The 22,558-nt window shown below is 32.1% G+C and overlaps 1 protein-coding gene across 1 annotated transcript; it reads right to left on the bottom strand.

Annotated features, from left to right (window-relative positions):
- Positions 1-11,787: 11,787 nt before the first annotated feature.
- Positions 11,788-17,878, bottom strand: LOC136981213 (oxygen-dependent choline dehydrogenase-like). Its single transcript, XM_067277493.1, has 9 exons — positions 17,809-17,878; positions 17,744-17,763; positions 17,490-17,669; positions 17,265-17,394; positions 16,796-16,929; positions 16,577-16,744; positions 16,286-16,384; positions 14,797-14,966; positions 11,788-11,968 (listed from the first exon to the last, which is right to left on the bottom strand). Exons 1-9 carry the CDS (start codon positions 17,876-17,878, stop codon positions 11,788-11,790), a joined length of 1,152 nt encoding a protein of 383 aa, XP_067133594.1.
- Positions 17,879-22,558: the final 4,680 nt, after the last annotated feature.

Here is a 22,558-nt window from a genome sequence, read left to right as displayed (position 1 = left end):
GTTCTATTAATAAATTCAATTCTACTGTTTAAAATGCAATCGAACTAATCATTCGTTTTTTTTAAATTCGATTTTTTAAAGATGCATTTTATTAAAATTAAAAATTTCTATCGTTATAAACTCTTAGAGGTTCGTTATTTATTTCCTAATATTTCCAGCCGAAATTAATTTTAATTAAACTTTAAGTATAGTAGTGCGTAATATAATTTGTTTATTAGAATTAATGGAAAGTAAAGTAAATTTTACTATTGAATAATAATAATAATAATAATTTTTTTTTACTAATTAAGAAATCAAACTGACAGATCGTCTACTTGTATTAAATAACAAACATTACATTTTATTTTAGTAATATCTAATGTATCTTCTTTTCACACGAATAGTAATAACTTCTATTGTTATATAATACATCTATTGACTAAACTAGTTACGCACCTAGACAGATCTTTTTTCTTTTACAATTACTGCAAGACTTGGCACAGACAGGTATGCAAATGATTACAGTTGTAGTCCGATGTACGCCGGACAAACCACCAAAATCGCTAAGTCACTACCATAAAAAGGCTTGCAGAGTCTCAACTGTATTCAAAATTTTCATTGTACTAGTTGTTTGGAGAATTTCGTACGAATGGCATGCTTGTAACACGCGCTCAAAGTCATGAAAGTAAGAAAGGCCTCATCATCTACCTGAGGAAACAAGATGGACGTCTAGCTTAATTTGTCGCCATCTGGGCCAATCTGTCCCGACTGTGACGAAGTATTCGGGAAGTGGCTACATTAGAGCACGTACACACTGCGGGCACACCGACAGACCATCGAGAAATCGTTTGATAGTGAGACAAACACGAACAGCTGTAATGGCACTTTTATCCACCATATAAAGACAGATAAAAGATTCACTACCGTTGGCATGTTGAATAGCAGAGGCAAATTTGAATAGACGACGACCCCCTATGCGTTTTGCCGTTAGACCCCCGCATCTTTGGCTTCGTAGGCAGTGATGACGCGACACACAAAATGCTAATAGCAACTTATCGTGTTTAGCAACAAATTCTGGTTGTTGGGAACGGATGACCTCCGTTCCCAACAACTGTAGAGAACCACTGGTGAGCGCTTAATCCCGCCTTTACCGTTGTCATTACATAACAAATCTATCCAACGAATTGAATCGTCTTGTCACATGACCGACTTCCGATGTTATGAGATCAAGAATTGGTGAATTTACAACAATAATTTGAATGACGAAATCGTCGAAGTAAAGAAAAAAACGAGCAATTTTTTATCATATTTTTCATTTATTTAATTTAAAATACCTGAAATTAATAGCGTGTTGACGCTGTACATCATACTTTTCCTGTTAGAAGAAGAATCGTGCCGGTCATCTATCAAACTCCTTTTAGGGGAATTGAAATAACGTCACTTCCTGTGTGTATTGGAGGTTCATGTATAATTAATCGCGGCTTTCTACACGTGCAGTTATCACAACGTGTCATGAGATTCATTCATCTATCAATGTTCTCGAAATTTAGGAAGGACAGACGAACAGACGGACGACAGTGGGAATTTATAGGTCTACAATTTTTTTTCAAATTGCAGCCCAATAAATCGGAACTTATAAAATTTAGAATATAATTTTTTCTGCATATAATGTAAAAATTATATATAATTTCTAATCATTTTGATCATGATTGATAACGACAATATCGTTCATATATCGGCTTTTATGACGTGATGCAGTCTATAGTTTTTGCGTGTGTATTTTACAGGGTGTTTTACAGGGTGTTTTTTTTAAAACTGATGGTACTCAGAGACATCTGTAGAGCAATCTAACGGCTGGACTGTCGCTAAATTTGGGAGAGTGACTAAGGACGACATGGGAAAGAGATTCCGCGAAGAAAAAACGTAGCAGTACCCAAATTCGCCGGTAGGAGTGGATTTGGCGCTGTTGTAGCGAAACAGCTAAGAATTTGCATAAAACCCAGCTGCAATTAACAAACACACGAATCAATAATCAGACAGAGGTTTTAGTGCAATAACGAAGGTTTAATTAATCAGCAAATAACCTTCTTCCTCCTTCAATGTGACCATCGTCCTGTTGGACAACACATCGCATCCTGAACACGGTGTTCTCTACGGCCGAACGTAACATGTCCGCAGGAATGTTCGTCACAGTTCGAGAAATGTTATCCTTCATAGTAATCAAGTTCGGGACACCACCTTGGACTTTAAGTAACCCCACAGGAAAAAGTAACATGGGGTTAGATCCGGGGAGCGAGGCGGCCATGCAAGTGGAAAAAAGCGACTGATGACCCTTTCTTCAGTGAAGTGCTGGCGCAACACATTCCGCACCGGGAGACCAATGTTTGGTGGTGCTCCATTCTGCATAAACATTGTCTCATCCAGACATTGTCGTTGCTGAAGTTGTGGAATGACAAAACTAGTCAGCATATCGCGATACCTTTCCTTAGTAACAGTACAGGTCTGTGGTCTGTTCGAGTGATGTTCTCAAAAAACGAATGGTCCGATGATGAAATCTGCTGTAAAGCCACACCAAACAGTGAGTTTCGGTGAATGCAATGGGATTTTCACAACCTTCTTGGGTGTTCTGATGCCCAAATGCGACAATTTTGAGTGTTCACATCCCCATTTAGGTAAAAATGGGTCTCATCTCCCCAGAGAATTATCCACGGCCAAGCATCGTCCACCTCCATACTGGCAAGAAATGTCAGAGCAAATGTCAATCGTGTAGCATGGTCGTTTGGTTTTAATTCTTACAGGCGGCTTATCTTGTACAGATAGAACTTAAGAACTTTTCGCAGAACTTGCCATACCGTCGAAGGCGTCATTTCCAATTGTCGTGCCACTCCCCCGGCGCTGCTACTACCAGCAACGCTCCCCTGTGAACCTTCAACGAGTGCAGTCGCAACACCACTAACTGTCTGTGCAGACACCAGTTTCCGCCCTCTACCAGGCCGAACTGTTAAGGATTCTGTCTCTTCAAATTTCTTTATCAAGTCTTTCAATGAATTAATTGATAGAGGACCTCAGTGCAGGTTGTTACTCACGAAAAGCGCCCGGTGCGCTCGATTGATTAAGATAATAAAGTTTCACAAGCAACGCACGCTGAGGTAACGAAAGATGCATGTTGAACTCTGCTGACCTCTGGAATGTGCTTCGGACTTTTGTCCTTGTCTTTTAAGCTCAAATTAGGTGGCACTGCTGTCGACCATGTCATTGTGAATTTAGATTTTGAGGTGTTACCAGCGCGTTATGCAAATTCTTAGCTGTTTCGCTACAACAGCGCCAAATCCACTCCTACCGGCGAATTTGGGTACTACTGTTTTCTTCTCGGAATTTCTTTCCCGTGTTGACCTTAGTAACTCTCCCAAATTTGGCGACAGTCCGGCTGTTAGATTGCTCTACAGATGTCTGAGTACCATCAGTTTAAAACAAAAACACACTGTATATATAATTAAATTGTTAAAATGTTATTAATTAATTTTAAATTTTACATTTATATGTTTCATGTTGAGTTTATTACGAACGAAAATGAAATGTCTGATTTAAATATAGGTTACGTCATAAATAACAAAAGGTGCTATTTATATCCAGTAACTTCCTTGTTGGTAATAAATGACATATCCATAAGTTCCATACGTGAAATCATTATGATAAATTACATTTATCGAAATTATATTTTTTTAGATTTATTTTTTTTAAAATGTGTCATATTTCGCTAACCGCGAAGAGCAATAATAGAAATTTTAAATAGATTAAAGCCAATAAAATGACAGCCATGATGCTTTTTATCGAAATTTTATGTTTATACGTCTCATTTAATCGTAACAAAGGCTAAATTTAAATCTACATTTTTGGATTTGTTTGTTCGATTTTCAATCGAAATCGATTATTAATCGATCTGTTTTGATTTCCATTTCGATTATTATTTTATTCAATCAATTTCGATTTTAAATCGATTATTATTTTATTTAATCAATTTCGATTTTAAATCGATTAATAAAGTAATAATCAAAATCGAAATGGATTAAAAATTATCTTTATAAACTGATAATATGTACAAAATTAATTGTTTCTAGGTTAAACCATTTTCGATTAATTTTCGTTACCGTAAACATCATAATATGCATGCATCTTGCGTTGTAAGCCTACTAAATTTATTAATTATGAAATAAATTATCTGTCATATTAGTCATTCTTGCGCTGGTTCTATAATTATTTTTACTCAAGAGAGAATTAATGATAATTGTCATTTAATTTAACTCCAATAAATCAGGGTGATTCAGGAGATTTCTGCAATATTTCGCGAGATGATGGCAACTTATGTGCGATGTTTGAGCATAAACACCCGTCGGATTCGTAACGGTTACTGAGATTAAGCGGTGTGCAGTCGGAAGTAGTTTTTGGTTTTATTAAACTAGATTTCTGCTTAAGGGATTGGATGTAGGATGAAGTTTACAGTATATTGGTAATTATGTGTGTTGAAATTTTTGAACACGCGTTGTATCCTGGATCGTTACAGCACTTTTCGAATACCAAGGTAATCACAGGCTTTACTGTATGGCATTCCTTAATCTATGCTAACCAGTCACATGCTGCACCTTTACCCCTACCAATGGTCAGTAATCTAATCCAACGCTTTCGTGGGTTGATCAGTCTAAATTCGTTAATTAAAAATTAAGCAATAAGAAATTTTATATGTTATCAATAACAATTATTTACTTTTACATTATATCAAAAATAACTAATGGAAATTCTGTTTTATTTCGATATTACGCTAATAAATTTCCCCCATTAAAACCAAAACGAATTATTCTTAGAAAATGACTCCATTAAGGTAATTTATATCATGTATTATTAAAATATATTGTTAGAATTCTATAAAATACTCTGAAAAAATTTTAAAATTCGATATTAAATTAGTTTTAACAGGTAATAGTTGTTAAGCGCTTGGCCTGTAAACATTTAAACTGCATCAAAGCCAGCTGGGAATTTCGAGGGGCCTTGTAAAGAATTTATTAGTGGGGCCCCAAAGTATTTAAAAAATAATTTTTTTAATCAAATTTTTTTGGAAATTTGATTCGGGTACCTCCGAGGCCCGAAAATCGACGTCTGTGCCCGCCTTGAGCTGTACTATATAAAAGTTCTAAATGACTGCATTAAATCTCATAGTTACAAGCTTTTCTATGACATAAATAATTTATTCTGTTCAACTATTTTTTAATATCAAGAAAAAATACTTAAAGGTTATTCATTGATTGACCTAATTATTACCAGTTACTTTTAATTTCAGAAAAAATGTGATGAGAGTTATATAATGTATCAATGGCTGCATTCACAATTAAGATTAAAGAAGGACCAATCACTAATCACCATACTTTTAGTACGTGAAGGTTTATTAGTTAACGCCTAACTTCATTCTTGATTGTTGAGACGAGAATATTCAAATATTGCTTCCACAGGAAATTTTCTAGAGGGTGTTATTCTGTTATTTAACTTTTGTAGTTTTTTCACAAGCAGATTTTATAATAAAGTGCAGGATTACATCAAAGCTTAGTCGAGTATATTATGTGACGTATCTAAATCGCTTTTACGATTATAATATGTGAACTTTTCTACTCGATCCCTGGGAGGTATGCGCCCCGTTTGCCCCTCTCACAATGCTTATGATTCAAACTTCTGTTCTGTGATACGTCTGAAACTTTGATTTAAATTGTATTTTTACAGTTTTGTTACACACACGTAGAGACACACAGAAACAATGGAGCTTTATAGCTTCGTGGAGCTCAGGATAATGTGAATTAGAGGGCCTCAATAGCAGTGTTGAGTTCACATGTTTTTTTTCGTGGAATATTTTGGGAAAATATTATCTTATACAAAGACTGGTTTGGGGCCCCTGGTGATGGTGGCCCCAGGCAATTGCTGTTTTTAAACGCAAATTTGCCTTTTTAAACTATAAAGATTGTTTTTTTCTGTTCATTCCCGTCATTGTTGTAGATAAGAGATGACAATATCAATTAATGAAAAGCATTTTAATTGTTCTTTATGCCGAAAATTTTAGTAAACAGAAGGCACAATAATTCTATATAAGAAATCGTTTTACATGTACGCGTTATCCTGTCATTAATATCAAAAGAGAATGATGTCCTGGGGTTATTTTTTCAGACTTTTCCTTAGACCATTATTCTCCACATATCACGTATCTATAAATATCTAGTATCTATATATACAAGTATTTATATAACACATCATTGACCGCAATGTCTGGTGATACCATCGCATATAATTAAACTTTAACCTATAACTTAGACTATAATTCACTGGGAAAGTTTCATAAATTGAATTAAGAGGTAGGAATGCTTGAATAACAAATTCGAACTAGTCTTTCTGAAGGACAAAATAGAGGAAAATTTCAGAGGTCGTCTATACAAAAAATACAGAAATCGAGACTAGATGATTGAATAAACACTAATCAGGTTTTAATATATAAAAATTCTTTGTAGATTAATGTTTTTTAGTTAACGATTAGGCCTAACCATTAAATATCTAACACAACTCATTGTAGTAATACTTAGAAGGTTTGATACATCCAAACAGTGCCATTTTATCTATCCAGATAGCCTTGTCACACATGTATTGTCAGAAAGGACATTGAACATCATAATTTTGTTTAAAACAGCTAACAATCTAAGAAAAATAACCTTAGAACCTCATTCCACTTTGATATCGGTGACAGGATAATATACACCTTAGTAAATATACACACCTGGTATGCCTTTTGTAATGTAAATTTTATCTTTTGTTGTCCTTAATATCAATTTTTCATCGTTTAAATTATTTTTTTCGTATTAGGTAGCTGTTACAAGAAAGCTAAATAGGGTATAATGTATATAAATAGAATAGAATGTCTGTTTATACACTTCTAAACTCTTCGAAAGACCCACACTAAATGCCACAAAATTTAAGAATCTAATGCAAATAATACAATTTTACTATTTATTATAATTTTTATCAATAAATTTATCATACTTGCTATATAAACATTACAATGCACGACATTAACGGAAATAGAGGAAAAATAATAAATTGTAATTTAATTATTCTTAGAAAACAAATAATACAAATGTTTAGATGTTATCTCAGCCAAACTGTTCTCATTTTTGATATAAAATTAATTTATTTGAAGGAATATATTTTCTATTGTTCTGTAGGGGAATTTTCGATTTGTAAATTTTATTATTTTTTCTACACAAGGAAGTAACGTTACCCAAGGACAAATTCAATAATAAATTTTATCCTTGAATAAAGATCAATTTAGGACATAAAATAAAATTATTTTATGGTATTCAATTTAAATATTCAATTGAAATAGTTAATTATAATTAATTATATACATTCTAAAATGTTGCAATTGTAAATTTTAATACATTTACTAAAAAAATTAATTTGTATTAATATAAAACATTTATTCGAATGATTCTAGTGTTAAATTTCATAATTCTCCTGCTTTTATTTTTATTTAATTATATTGTAACTGGAATCGATTTTAGGGAGGCCCGAATTACAACGTGCAAATTTACATTCAACCCTGTACTAGTCTGGATATACTGTATATATACATATGTATAATTATATTTGTCGCATGTAAATTTTCTTCATATACTTATTTAATACTTTCTTTCTCTATTTATTTAAAGGTAGTGGAGCCCTGGCCCTCTAGGCTCCCTGCTTACTCTACTGCCTTAAATTGAATCCTAACTCTTCATAAGCTTGCAAATTGTCGTTCTGTATCTGTATAATTTCAAAATAACAGAAGAATATAATACTTAAAGGTGTCATTTATACAATTACACTACCAGGTATTAAGTAAGATGCTGTAAACCAGGTTGTTATTTATAATTTTTATTTATTTAATTAATATTTTAGAGCATGATAACCTTGAAAATCCAAGACCATACTCTGTAGACCTTTTATTATTTCCGTTTATAAGCAATTTTACGTCTTTTAAATTACTTTTTACGTCTATAATACCAATTCTTTTATATTATCACTCAAATATTTCACCACCTTCTTTACTAATTATTGAATAATAATAAGAAAAAATTAATAAAATGTATAAATCTGAAAAGTTTTACATGTATTATGGGCAGAATAAATGTTTTCTGCACTTGTTCCCTTCATAGACCCATTGACATCGATAAAAAAGGAATTCGGATCCTTAAAATTATTGATAAATATTTAAACCTGGGATCCGAATTTTACTAATAAAGAACACAAGAAGCACAGTTAATAAGTCTCAGGTTCAGTTAATTAACAATAAAACCTTGACTCGTAAATAGAAGTGTATCTTTTCATCTGTGAAAGCTTATAGATGTTGCTTTTCCTGTCCAGGTATAAGCTACGAATAGATTATTGCTATTCGTATTGTTCGATTATTGCTATTATAGCTATTATTGCTTATTTAGCGTAACTATCGGAAGCGCTATGTTCTTGAATATTCAATTAGAGTACATGAATATCGATTTATAATGACAACTGTTAATACCGAATCAATACTTTTCCTATGGTCGTTGGTATACCGAATCAATACTTTTCCTATGTTCGAGTGATTTTAATAATTACAAAATAGTATTGTGGGGCCAAATATAATCTATAATAATTCACTTGGTTGCAGAAAAAAGCAAGAACTCGCAAGAATCTAGTGCTTTAATCACTCGTCCATGTGATTCGTTTATAGAACTAGATACACAATGGCACACACGAATAATTTTAAACAATGATTAACTGTAAACTACTGTTAATTGGCACGAGTTATGCTAAAGTACACTAGCGGAAAAGACGTACTAAAATGTATTAAAATTTCTGCGTAATCCATACACTTGGATGTACGTAATTTGGCATTATTACAAAGTCCCCAATAAGTCAATTTATTTAAAACATAAAGCACCATAGCATCCGTATCATCAGTGACGTATTTCCTAGTAAACCCACTAGACACGGGCCTAGGGGCGCAAAAATGGTTCTATGTAAAATGTGTAGTAATAGCCCTAGTATTTTTTATAGACAGAGTGATAGTATGCCTACGTCACTAAAGACAGATTTTTCAACACTGGTGCCCTTTGACCTTTTATATACAACTAAAAGCAACAGGTTTTATAATACGAAACTGAATTATAAATATTTTTAAACACCTTTTATCTATTATAAATCCGTCGTCTTCCCTTATTGAATGTAAAATTATAAACAAGTTATACAGTTACATAATTTACAGTTTAAAATAAATAACCTTATAAACCGCAAGTTAATGAGCGTGCTTGTTTTGCAATTAACCGCTAATAATTTCCACAACGTGCCTGGATCGCTTATCGTTATCTCTAATTGAAACGTGCAATAAATTAAAATTTTTATTCATCGGCTCTAACAGTTCAACTATTATATTTATCTTATTATAAATTTATATCTCTATAACGTCATAATAGAAACTATACTGATCTAATTCTATGGGATTCTATTTCATTACGTAAAAAAATTCATCAACGAGTTGCGTAACTTTCCTGACAAAAAAGTTAAAATTGTGTATAGCGCCATCTGTTATTTAAAACATTATTATACAGGAGAAAACGCTTAATTTTGAGGATAGAGATGAAGAACTGTTTTTATAAAGAACTGTAAATGCTAATAACGGGAAAAATAGTCATTAAGTCCGACAATACTCGAGATACAACACACGACCACACCCTCTATCTCCCTATCCCTTTGACCTTTAACCACCAAAATTTAACAACGCTAATCCCTCTAATAAGCAAACTTCCATGCAAAATTTCACAAATTTTTGACAAAAAGAAGAGTAGTTATGGTTCAAATTAGGTGAACATAATCGCACCCTCTCACACACGCAAATACTAACATCCATTCACACAAAAAAAAATCCCCAACTTTTTTGTTTTTCTCGACGTTTCAAGGTCCCCTGAGTCCAAAAATATAAAAATCTTACGAGTCATTTGTTGAGCGATCGTCATACTTTCCCTTATAGTAATTACCCCCCAGCATTTTATCTTAAAAATAGATCTTCGTCATACAAATACCGGACTGTAAGTTTTAATTATATGTTAATTTAAAAATTAATCGGTGCCTACTACCCTTAAGCTTACCGCAAATATTGTAGATTTACATCTATGTAACTCCGTTCTCGATATTAACCTAGGACGGACGGACAAACGGACGAACGAAAGAGGAAATTTATAGGTCTGCAATTTGAAAATTACTGTCCAATAAACATAACATAAAACATGAAACAATATAATACGAAACAATAACATGTTAAACACAATCCTAAAATTTGACAATTATTCTTCTATACTACCACTTTAATTAATATTGATAATTATAACTTAATTAAAAATTCTAAAACACTAAATAAACTTGAATATAATATAAAGCATTCAGAATTAACCTTCTAAGATAAATTTTCCTGCTACGTCAACGTTATTTTTTAATTTTTATTGTATACATGACATCTAGTCATACATTCATTATAGACGAAGGCCGTAAACAATAGTACAATACAGCTTAACACAGAGCTGCTTATTAAACATGTCCGGCAGAGATTAATAACATCTTTCCTAATTGCTTATTTTACTTTAAACTTTAAGGTATTCATTAAATGGATCCATTATAATAGACTGTGTAATAGAATCATTAAATAGCTACTATATCTATTGTAGTAGGTAACGAGTAATACCTGTCATGTTACAAGAATTTCCATTTAATTTTTAAAATACCAATTAAACTTTCCAGAATTTCTTCTACAATTAAAAATAAGGGAGAAAATACTTTATTATTGTATGTACTTCCTTATATTTCAAACTAGTTTTGAGTTTTATTCTTGTTTACTTGTATTCCTCCTTTCTCTTACAGTAAACAATACAACATGTAGACCTACTGTATTCTTAATTCATTAGTCTATGTATAAATTAATATGAACTGTTAAAGAAAATAATTTAATAATAATCAGTGTTAACAATACCTCCAAGATTTCTACATTTTTGGGTTTCTCAGAGGATCTTGAAACCTCGAGAATACAAAAATATTGGGGATTTTCTGTAGGTATGTGTGGGGGAACGAATTTTTATCACCGATTTTAAAACTTAATAACTCATGTTCCTTCCGTCGAAAATTTCTGAAATTTTGCAAGAATGTTTGTGTATTAAGGAGAAATATTTCTAGAAATTTTCAGGAAAATCGGACCACTGTGTAGAGAGATGGCACCACACCCTTAATATCCGCCGAAACGATCCGAGAAGTTAAAACTAATTGGTGTCAATTATTAGGGATGAAAACAAAGAATAGAGGGAAAGTCCAGCAACAACGTGGCTAGCTTTTTCTACATAGTTATGTTTCAAATTCTAAGTGGCTCTATGATATGAGGGGTCTTGAGAAGTCGACATAACGCAGTTAGAACTAGTTTAAACTCGAGTTTGCCCCTCTACTATTGCGCTTCTCTCAATGTAGATAAAGATTAATAAATACAGGTTAATGCCTTGTCGCCTTTTCAAGTTTTAACAGGTGAAAGATATTCCGGTTAAATTACGTTTATCAACAATGTTATTCGTAAAATACAGTACACTTCCCGATATTCGGACTCTCACTTGGCAAAGGCAACCAGAAATTTTCGGATATTAAAGAGTCTATTGCAGGGTACAAGATAATCAATAATCTGAAGACAATAATGTTAAGTATATAAAGTAGTATTATTTACAATGGCAGTTATCATTTCTGTTTATGTTTTTGGAGTAAATCATAAAGAATCATATCAGCAGCCTTCTCCCCGATCATGTAAGTTGGAATGTTCAGGTGTCCAGTTACCACAAATGGCATTATGGAAGCATCTGCTACTCTTAGCCCTTTTACATCTTTAACTCCGAAAAAGACATAAATAACAATTAAATTTCTGAATTTAATACGATTAAATATAATTTTAAGTTTTCAGCCATGATTAGTTTCTGTAAGGGCAAAATCATTTGTAAATCCAATTTATATTGTATCTTTTCTGTTTTCTAGTGTTACGATTTAAAACTGATTCAGGTTAAACAGTGAAATATTTTTATTTTAGTCTATAGTTTTAATATTTTAGTGTGTTACGCATTGTAATATGTATATATTATATATATATATAGAACATTCCTAATTTAATATGGGTTCAAAAAGTTTCTTTACGGCTTTCTGGAAACAGAACTCTCTTTCTTTACGTGGCTCTGTGTTTCGGTTTGGTTTATTTGATTACAGCAAAGTGGGCGATCTACCGAGGAGGGATGCTCCTCCCGGAGGACATTCTGTAGGAAATTCGTCCCTATTTACGTATTACGAACGTGAAGAACACACAAAAACTACACGTAACCAGTTCGTTGGCGGAGGCGCGAACCCACGACTGATTACCGTTATTAAACTAATTTTTCGTTTTTGGTGATTGGGTATTCTGTCGAATTTTTTTACTACATTTGTCACAACGGTTAGACACACAAGACAACTCTTATTTCTTATAATAAATATCTTTTATTGAAATCGAATAAAGAATATTATAACGAGTAAGAGTTATCAGTGAATTTTCGTCCGATGGAGAATTTTTTTATAATTAAAATAAAGACCAAATCTGCCCAAAAGGGATCACCATTTATTTTTGTGTTCCAAGACAAAACACTTTTCGGCGACTGACCTTCCTTTTTAGGTTACTTGTCGCCGGAAGGTTATTAAAAAGGACCTTTTAAATCACACAAATACTTCCAATTAAAATTATAAAAAATTGTAAAAAGGAACTGGTGACATAAATCAGACGTCTTGCTTACATCCATCTTGCCTTTATCGGGGTGTTTTGGCTGCTTTTATACACTGGGAACAGGCGCTGGAAAATGTAGATTAGACAGCTGACCCCTGGCGAAGATATTTGTAGAGTTTCATCAGTGAATGTTGTCAAGAGTTACTTGTCTTCTGTGTCTAACCGTTGTGACAGACAAATCTAGTAAAACAATTGGATGAAATGGCCAGTCACTAAAAACGATAATGAATTCTACTAGATACAAAGAAAACAATAATACACTACAGTAGAGCGTCGAAAAGTGTAACCAATTGGGGACTGGGGCCCTTCCAGTTAATGATTTGTTCCAGTTTCCGACTTTGTACGAAAAAATACATTAACCTGTCCGATGTTCAAATTTTTCTCCGTTGCGTATCGCTTCCTGTTGAATTTTTCTCCGTTGCGTGTCGCTTCGTGTTGAATTTTCGTCGATTTTAAGCCTAACGAAAATTTTTATAATAATCATCGAGGCTATCGTATTGTTAAAAATTATTTCTGCATTTTGTACAAACAAAATAAATATATTAAAGAATATAAAAAACATGAAAATTATACTTTAGAAGTAAATTTAGTATCAAAAACATTTGATTCAGCACGACAGAGTCCGACTGAAAATAGTTCCACTTTCCGGCCATTCCACTTATCGACGCTCTACTGTAACTTCGTATTAGCTAGAAAGGAACGGAAAAATACTTCTTTGAACTTAGGCTGATTGTCATAGGAAAATATAGATTTACAGCTATTTTTCAACATATTCTCCTTTGCGGTTTATACATTTGTCATAGAAACAGATAGGCTTTTGTAAAGCCTAGTCAAATAAGTCACTCAACCAACCAACGGTTTTCGTCTCTATGCAGTAACAATAAATGCCAAAGGTTTTGTGATACTCCAAAAAATTACGGCGAATTATTCAAAACAAAAGGCTGTCTTTTAGTCCCTAGCAGTCTCATCTTCAGGCTAGTTTAGACTAGGTTCACATTGGCATACGAACCTCTACAAAGTAGATACGAACTGCTAGTTCGTACCGTTTCGGCCAGTTCGTTAGGAGTTAAGAAAAATTATTTAAACCCTATTCTATTGGGTACAGTACACTGTCTCATTAGATAGCGATTTAATTAATAAGAAAGAAATCATAAAAAATTATTAATTTTTTCTTTCTTCATTCAGAACTTAATTTCTGGACGTGACGCATACTTGACGTTGTCTCTCGTACGTCGTTTGGTAACAATTATAATTACTTTATTATATTGTTACTAAAATTGATATATGACTTATTAACATGCTGCAATCAACGTAACAATAGAAGCAATTTTTTTATTTTGCTGTTTAATTATTATTTTTTTAATCTTTCGAAGTTTCGTTATCCAACAGTGGCCGATTGGGTAAAACTACTGAACAATGGTCGTGTATTTGCGCCTCGCCAACAGGATTCCACATGGAATCCTGTTGGCGAGGCGCAAATCCATGAAGTTTTCCGGGTATTCTTTAGTTACGTTGTAGTAATACCTAAGTAGGGGCTATGAAAGTCCTTCCGGGAGGAATCCCACTTCGGCAGATCGCCCATGTAAACCAGTGAGAAAATGAACGTATCTATTGAACCACAAATATGGCGCTTTTATTCTGCATCCATAAAAAGTTTTGTTGTGATAAATAATACATTCGTTATACTAAAGAAGACAAGAACAGTATTTCTTTTAATTCCTTACATAGAAATCATCGGAAACTATAAAACTATGATTACATAGGGAATTAAACGATGCTTTAAACCCGATGTAAAAAACACGTTATAACAAGAGAAGTTAATTCTGCAATCTTAAGCCACTAATGGCGTGATTGTTAATTGTATGTTCAATATTAATCATTTATGTTCATGTTCAACAATATTCATGTTCTATAATTTATATTCATTGATTTTTAAGATTACTTACTTCAGTGTTGGGTCTATCACAGTTGTAGGATCATCATCACTTCCCATTTTACACGTTCCACAATAATGGTATACCGAAAATGGAAGTACTATTGCTAGACAGGCGAGATATTCGTCGCTGAATCTCTTATAATGTTCGCAACCGATCCAGATTTCCATCACAGATAGGCGCTTTTAGAGAAGAGAGGTTTATAAATTATGAAGCTTATATGTATATATAATACATACAAGAGAGTTAATATTATATTTGGAAAGAATTATACCAAACAGGCTATTGAATAACGTAAAGAACCAGCTCTAATTTCTGATCATAATTAAACCCATTTTCGTTGGGTGTAACCGAAAATGGTAGAAGGTAAAAGAGTAGTACCATTCGTTTCATAAACGTTCCATTAATATTTAAGATATTAAATTTATAATAAGGTCAATAGAGTATTTATTTACAACAGATTGCGTGTTACTTATTATGAATATTCACGTTGTGTTGTAACAGCCAGGAAAGTAATAATTGTCATGGCGCCATCTGTTAAGAGACTTCGTTAATAAATAATTTTTATATTAATAATTATTATAAATAGGAAAGGCTTAATTTTTATCTCAGAGTTGTGTTTCTAGTAATGAGCTTAACACTCATACACAAACACGAAATTCTTTTCCCTTTCTTTGGTTTTTTTGGGGTTCAGGATGTCTTAAAACGTCGACAATTGCAAAACACCGGAAGATCAAACGTGACAATTTCCTGTGTTAATGAGTAATGTCATAAAAACATTAAACAAATGAAATGACAATTGCTTTTGCCATGGGTATGATGAGGCTAATGTGATGACGTCAAACATTTAAAGAACACGTATTCATGTTATTCATAAACAGAGGAATACACGTGTATGACATTATTCTAGCTATCCTTGTGTACAAATCGAACTTGACTAGTTTCTTTTTGTGTGTATGTACAGTATCTGGCAGATTCGCTGAGTAATACATTTTGAAAATTGTACGGGGCATTCACGAATACTCTGTATATTATTTAAGTCGAAATTTAAATTTAGTAATTAAACACAAAATAAATTTTTATAGAATTTTCTATCGCTTTTTTTTTTCATTCTTCTCAATTTATATAATTTTTTTGAAACAGTACAAAAAGCGATTTTTCCAAAATTTCCCGAAGAAGCTTAAGTTAAATCAATTCTGGAGAAAGTTACTCTTAATTCAACTCTAGAAAACGAAAATAAGCATCGGAAATAATGAAGCATATAATGGAATTGGGTTTTGGTTCATCTCTGTTCCCTTTTTGAATCCAGGTTTACTGATTGGAAAAGGTTTTTCAGTAGACGTATACCTACTAAATAGTATTTTTACTCAATAATTATAAGATACAGTGGTTTTTAGAGTGATTTTTCGGAATATTTTATATTATTTTTTACATATATAACAAAAAAATGCTTTACATATTGCAACAAAATGTATAAAGCACAGATATAAAATAAACTTACCACATCTTTTTGGTTACCCAAGTATCTAAAAACCGAGCCATTATCCGATGCAACTGATAAAGAAAACCATAATAATTCAATATCTGGCAAATCAGGATCCTTATTATATTTAGAATTTACAAATCCAATTGTGTCAATTCCCCCTAAAGATGTTAGTGGACCTAAAGAAACGACAGATAATATAGTAAAAGTTTATTGATTTGAATTTATGACTGCGTTGGTCCAACACGACAAATCTTTGTAAACAGTTATAAAAATTGAATATTGTCTTTAAATTAGTATATTTATTACATTGAACTTCTCTAAAATGTGCTTTGGTCCAATTCCTGATAGCATTAAGAGTTTTGGAGAATTAAATACCCCAGCAGATACGATCACTTCGTGTTTCGCATAAGCTTCGTACGTCTGTCCACGGTGCTCGAACTTAACGCCGTAAGCATTCTTGTTGTCGATCAATATCTATAAATGTAAAAGTTTATTTATTTAATCATTTTTATAAAACATAAGTACATGATGAGTTATCTTGTGAACGAGTGCTGAAGTCAGGATCCAAAGATTTCTTCTACCTCGTACAAAATTAATATATGCTTGAAGCGCACCCCAACGTGCTCCTCTATTAATGGTTCCCTGCTGCGGTTGAAACACTGAAACGTTTTATATATTATATAACTTTAAATAAACAACTGTTTAAAACTGGAGTCAGAGGCCCAGATTAACTATATCCGGTCAGGACTAAAAGTTACTGATGTTTATATTAAAATACCATTAAAAGTTTAAGCCCGACATTGGAACGATATGGCAATAACACCACATTCATTTTTATTGTTTTTCTCCTTTTATACACTTGATTTACCGTGAATAATAAATTTTATAAACACATCCTTGTGTTTTTATTGATTTTTTCGTTTTCTATATTTAAATAGTAGTAATATTTAAAGCATAAAATATTTGAAATAACGATTGTTATAGAATATCGTACCTGTCTGAGGCTCTGCATTAAAGTCTCCAATACCATATCTAATTTCTTTGGTTGCTTTTAAAAATCCTTCTGTTACTGGTGCATGAAATGGTGGGGTTTGTAACGACATTTCCACCAATACCGTGATAGCCTGTGTTGTATATTATTCTTATTAAATTATTTGTTTTATAGATTTATGTTATACACATAAAGAAATAATTAGAAGAAAAACTTACCATTGCGTACTATATGATAATCTCGATTGTCTTCCACTTTTAAAAAATAAGGAAAAACATTATCCCAATTCCAATCTGTGGCACCATTTTTTGCCCAGTTATCGTAATCCCTTTTGTTTTCACGTACAAATAAGTTAAAATTTAAAGCTGTGGATCCACCTAAAGCTTTTCCTGCTACAACTCTATGTTGCTGGAAGAGAATAAATCAGAATTAATTTTAGAGGTAAATTTCTTTTATAGAAATGCTTATGACAAATTACTTACCCAGTTTTTAAGACCTTGAGCTGTAGTTTTACTAGGTATAGTTGTAAAATTTCAATTGTATTTACTTAGAGCTAAATTTTGTGGAAAAAGTGGAACTTGAGAGATTAAAGGAGGCAGTTCTCCCGCTTCTAACATAAGAACTTTAAGGAATGGTAGTTTTGAAATCCTATTGGCTATAACTGATCCTGTTGAGCCTGAATTAACTGCACAAGTAAAAGGAAAGTATATATTAAAAATCAAGGAACATTACCGGTAGAATGGTTAAAAGTATGACAGTCTATAAGCTTCCAAACCTTTTAATTTATACACAAATTGATTAGTTTTGTTTCTACAGTAGTTAGAATTACAGTGAACACCACTGAATTCTTGATGAAAAATTTCGAAATGACGACTTTACAATACAATATTAATTTTTATGAAAAAAAATTGTGTTTATTGTGCTGAAATTCTCAAACTGTAGACCGTCCGCTTGTCTGTTCATCGTTAATCTCGAGAACAGAGTTACAGAGATGAAAATAGAAAGCTTAAGAACCTGGGATCCAGTTTAATAACATACGAATTTCCGGTCTGGACGGAAGTTACGTGATTTTTTAAGTAAAACATTACTAAATATTGCAGCCGGCATGGTGACAATGTCACAATGTATAATTGTTCTCTGTAATTAATTATAAACGTGTTTAATGTGAATGGCATATATAATCCGGTGTTATATAACGTATCTACATGTAACACACGTGTAAATTACATAATAAAGAAAAGTATTGTAAATTTATATATTAAATAAACAAATGTTTCACACTAACAATAGAGTAAAATCACTCACCTATTATATAATCGAATACATTTTCATGTTCGGCACAGGTAATACAAAGTTGCAGGAAGAAAAATACAGCAACATGATTTATATTTAACATCACACGCTGAGTAATAATGGACACAGCAACTTGTCTAACACTTAATAATCGATAAAGTGACAATCGAACGTTTAAAATGTAAGTTATTAATGGTATAGAACTGGAAATAGAACACAAATAAAAAAACACCGAGATTTATGTCGGTGTTAAGTACACAGTTTATTGCTCTTGCTTATAATAAGTGCAAATTCTTATGTAAACAATTGTTTAATGAGATTAATTCTTCGTTTTAAAATACTTTCTGTATAATTAATGTTAATTTATAATGAGTTATTTATATTTAAGGTTTGCATTGGATGTTCGTATATACTCCTGTCCCTAATGTTTCCATATCTGGTCTCGGATGTCACCTATCTTACTCCCTTCTCTAGATTAAGGGAGGTTGAAAGGACAGACGACGGTGGAAATTTATAAGTCTAGAATATTTTCAAATTGCAGCCCAATTAGCGGCGAACCCACGACTGTGCTGACTTAATGTTTCGTAGATAAGAATATTATTTTGATTATTATTTAGTACTTATAAGCCAAACTGATTGATAATTATGATGTATAAATGATTGGCCTACTTAAATGTCGTTGCACGTTTTAATTAAAAGTATATTAAAATACGAATATTCGACATTTTACGTAACAATTTAAATATTTCACCCGAGTTTAATAATTAGAATAGCTCCTTTAATCCTTATTTTAAATTGGTAAGTGATGTAAATAGTATGGAATCAATAGAAATAGACATTATAATCACAGATTTTCTGTAATTTTGCAGGAGAAAATAAAGTTTAGTCACTTATATCTTCAGGCATTTCTTTAAAACTTCATTTACTTTATTTTTTACTATTATAAAAATAATAGTGAAAAATTAAATAGTAAGAATTCATTAATACTTCCGAATACTAGTCGTGGGTTCGCGCCTCACCTACGAGCTGATCACTTGGAGTTTTCCAGGTTTTATACACGGTCTAACAACCTAAACAGGGGCCAGTTTCTCATTAAATTCCTACTAGGGTCAATTCCTCTTGGTAAACGACCCTTGTGTCGCTCCACCTTCCTCGGAGAAGAAACTTTGTACATTATCTTAAATTAATTACTGGGCTGCAAGTTGAAAAAATTATAGACCTATAAATTCCCACTGTCGTCCGTCTGTCTGCTAGTCTGTCTGGAGCAAGATACATAAAAAAAGATAAGACCAAATATGGTAACCGCAGTGAAAGAAGGTCCTGATTACCTATACAGAAACTTCCGAAGCAAACCGGAAAACACGTTATTTCAATTCAATATTTTTCTCCTGAAAAGTGTTAGATAGATGACTGGTACGACTCTATTGTTAAAGGAAAAGTATCATGTACAGGGGAAAGCCACTATTAATTTGAGGTGGAGAGTATATATTTTAAATTAAATAAATTCATACCCCAATACTTATATTTTTGGACTTGGGAACTCTGAAACGTCCAGAAATGAAGAAATGTTTGGGAATCTTTTTCTGTATGTACGGATGTTAGTGTACGCAGAGAAACGATTTTCATCATCGAATTTGAAGCTTAATAACTCTTGTGCCTTTTGAGTAAAATTTCTGAAATTTACTACGGGAGTTTCAATGTTAGAGAGATTGATGCTGTTAAATTTTGGTGGTGAAAGGTCAAGGGAATAGAATGCTACAGGGGGACAACTTGTCCTATGTCGAGTAGGATCAAATTTAAGGAAGATTTTATTCGTTATCAGCATTTACAATTTTTCATACAATTCATCTCTACCCTTAAAATTAAGCTTTTCATATTTTATAATAATTAATAATCTAAAAAGTTTTAAATAAAATAACAGACAGATGGCGCTACACACAATTTTAAAATCTGTGGGGAAAGTTATTCAACATTTTGCTGTTTTATTATGTTACAATTAACTGTAACATTAAATGACTTACGTACATTCATAAATAAAACGCATCTAAAAACGTTTAACCGTTTCATTTATTATTCAATATTTTTACATAAAAGTGTATAGATATTCTTCCTTGATTAACTCGGTTAATTTCTCGCGTTAAGCAAGGGATACCTGTAGTCAATTTCTGGATACAAAACTGCAAAGGATAAGCCCGAGATCTTTATTTCTTTGTAAATGATGGCGTTCTGTTTGCACTATTTTTAATTAAAACATAATATTACTCATATTTCTATGGATTCAATGAAAAAACAACGGTTTTCTTGACACTTGTATACACACATTCGATTTCTAAACATGACAGTAGAAAGATGTTCCGGTCAAATTATGTATAACAAGAAAAATCCATAAAATGCATCCATCAAAATCAAGAATCTGAAGACAATACTTTTGACTATAACAAGTAGTAGATGGAAATGAATGATTGTTCAGATTATGTACAATTGAAAAGCGATATATTCATTGTTTATTTATCTGTATCTTTATGGAGTAAATCATAAAGAATCATATCAGCAGCCTTCTCCCCAATCATGTAAGTTGGAATATTTAGGTGTCCAGTTACCACAAATGGCATTATGGAGGCATCCGCTACTCTTAACCCTTTTACATCTTTAACTCTGAAAAAGATATAAATAACAATTAAATTCCTGAATTTAATACGATTAAATATAATTTTGTTTTTATAAGGGTAAAATCATTTGTCAAATTAAATTTATATTGTCTCTTTTCTATCTTCCAGTGTTACAATTTCTAACTGATTTTGTGTAACAGTGAAATTCTTGTATTTTAATAAGAGATTTTCAGAACTTTTATGCCTGTCTGTTTGTTTGTCTGTCTGTCTTCTTCAAGTTAATATAGAGATACTAGCCTTGCTTTTACGCCTGTCTGGGACTGTAACTCTTTTTTTACGTGACTCTATTGTTCAGAAGTTAGGTACGGTCAGTTTGTCAAACTGTATATTATGTTAACTGTTTTCTTTCAATTCGTTTAGAAAAAAATTGCGAGAAATTCTAATTTCTCGTAGTAACATGTTTTCATAGTTTCCAATTGTTTCATGATATAAAATCTTTTCTAATCCTATATAAGAAACAAATAAAGTTATAATGAAAGTTCTTAATTCTGTAATCTTAATTAATAATAAACAGATTACGTGTTTATCTTAAATAACAACATATTTATAAAGTATTCGAAGAAGACTTACTTGAGCGTTGGATCAACCACAGTCGTAGGATCAGCATCACTTCCCATTTTACACGTTCCACAATAATGGTATATTGTATATGGTAGTGTTGTTGCTACACAAGCGAGGTATTCGTCACTGAATCTCTTGTAATGTTCGCAGCCGGGGACTTTCACTGGAAGCGGATACACTCCAAATTTTTTCATTGCCTCCGTGGATGCCATTTTTAAGCAGTACTTCAATCCTAAATATTAACTTATTAAATGATTCTACACAAAATGTAAACTTTTATCAAAAAAACTTATGTTTATTTTACCTTCAACTGCAACTTTTAAGTCGTAAGGATTCGAATAAAATTTGAAATCGATAAGTGGATCGTCATGGGGATCGCTAGATTTGATGGTAACGAACCCTCTACTTTTTGGACGTGTTGGATATGGAAAACAAGAGATTGTGTCAATCGATGTAAAGGGTTCGAACATTGTCTTCCATACCTGAATAATAATAATAAATTTATATAAATTTAATATCATGAATATGAATGCAGCATTTATGAAACGAATGTATTTAAATAAATTTTAGACGGTTACTCCCCAAAATTTGTTTGGCATGTGTTAATTTATTACGTTTATTATTGCATTATTCTTTATATATTCTTTTCTGTTGAAGAAGCGCATTTATTTTATTTAATGTTTATAATTTTTCTCTAACGTGTACAAGACTGGTGAAATTATAAATTGGTTTGCCCGTCATTTTACAAGGTGGGTGGAAAATCACTAGTAATTG

The sequence above is a fragment of the Centruroides vittatus genome, unplaced genomic scaffold, assembly GCF_030686945.1.
Source record: "Centruroides vittatus isolate TY-2023 unplaced genomic scaffold, ASM3068694v2 contig_747, whole genome shotgun sequence".
In the NCBI taxonomy this organism is placed as follows: Eukaryota; Metazoa; Arthropoda; class Arachnida; order Scorpiones; family Buthidae; genus Centruroides; species Centruroides vittatus.
This window is presented reverse-complemented; position numbering and strand designations above follow the sequence as displayed.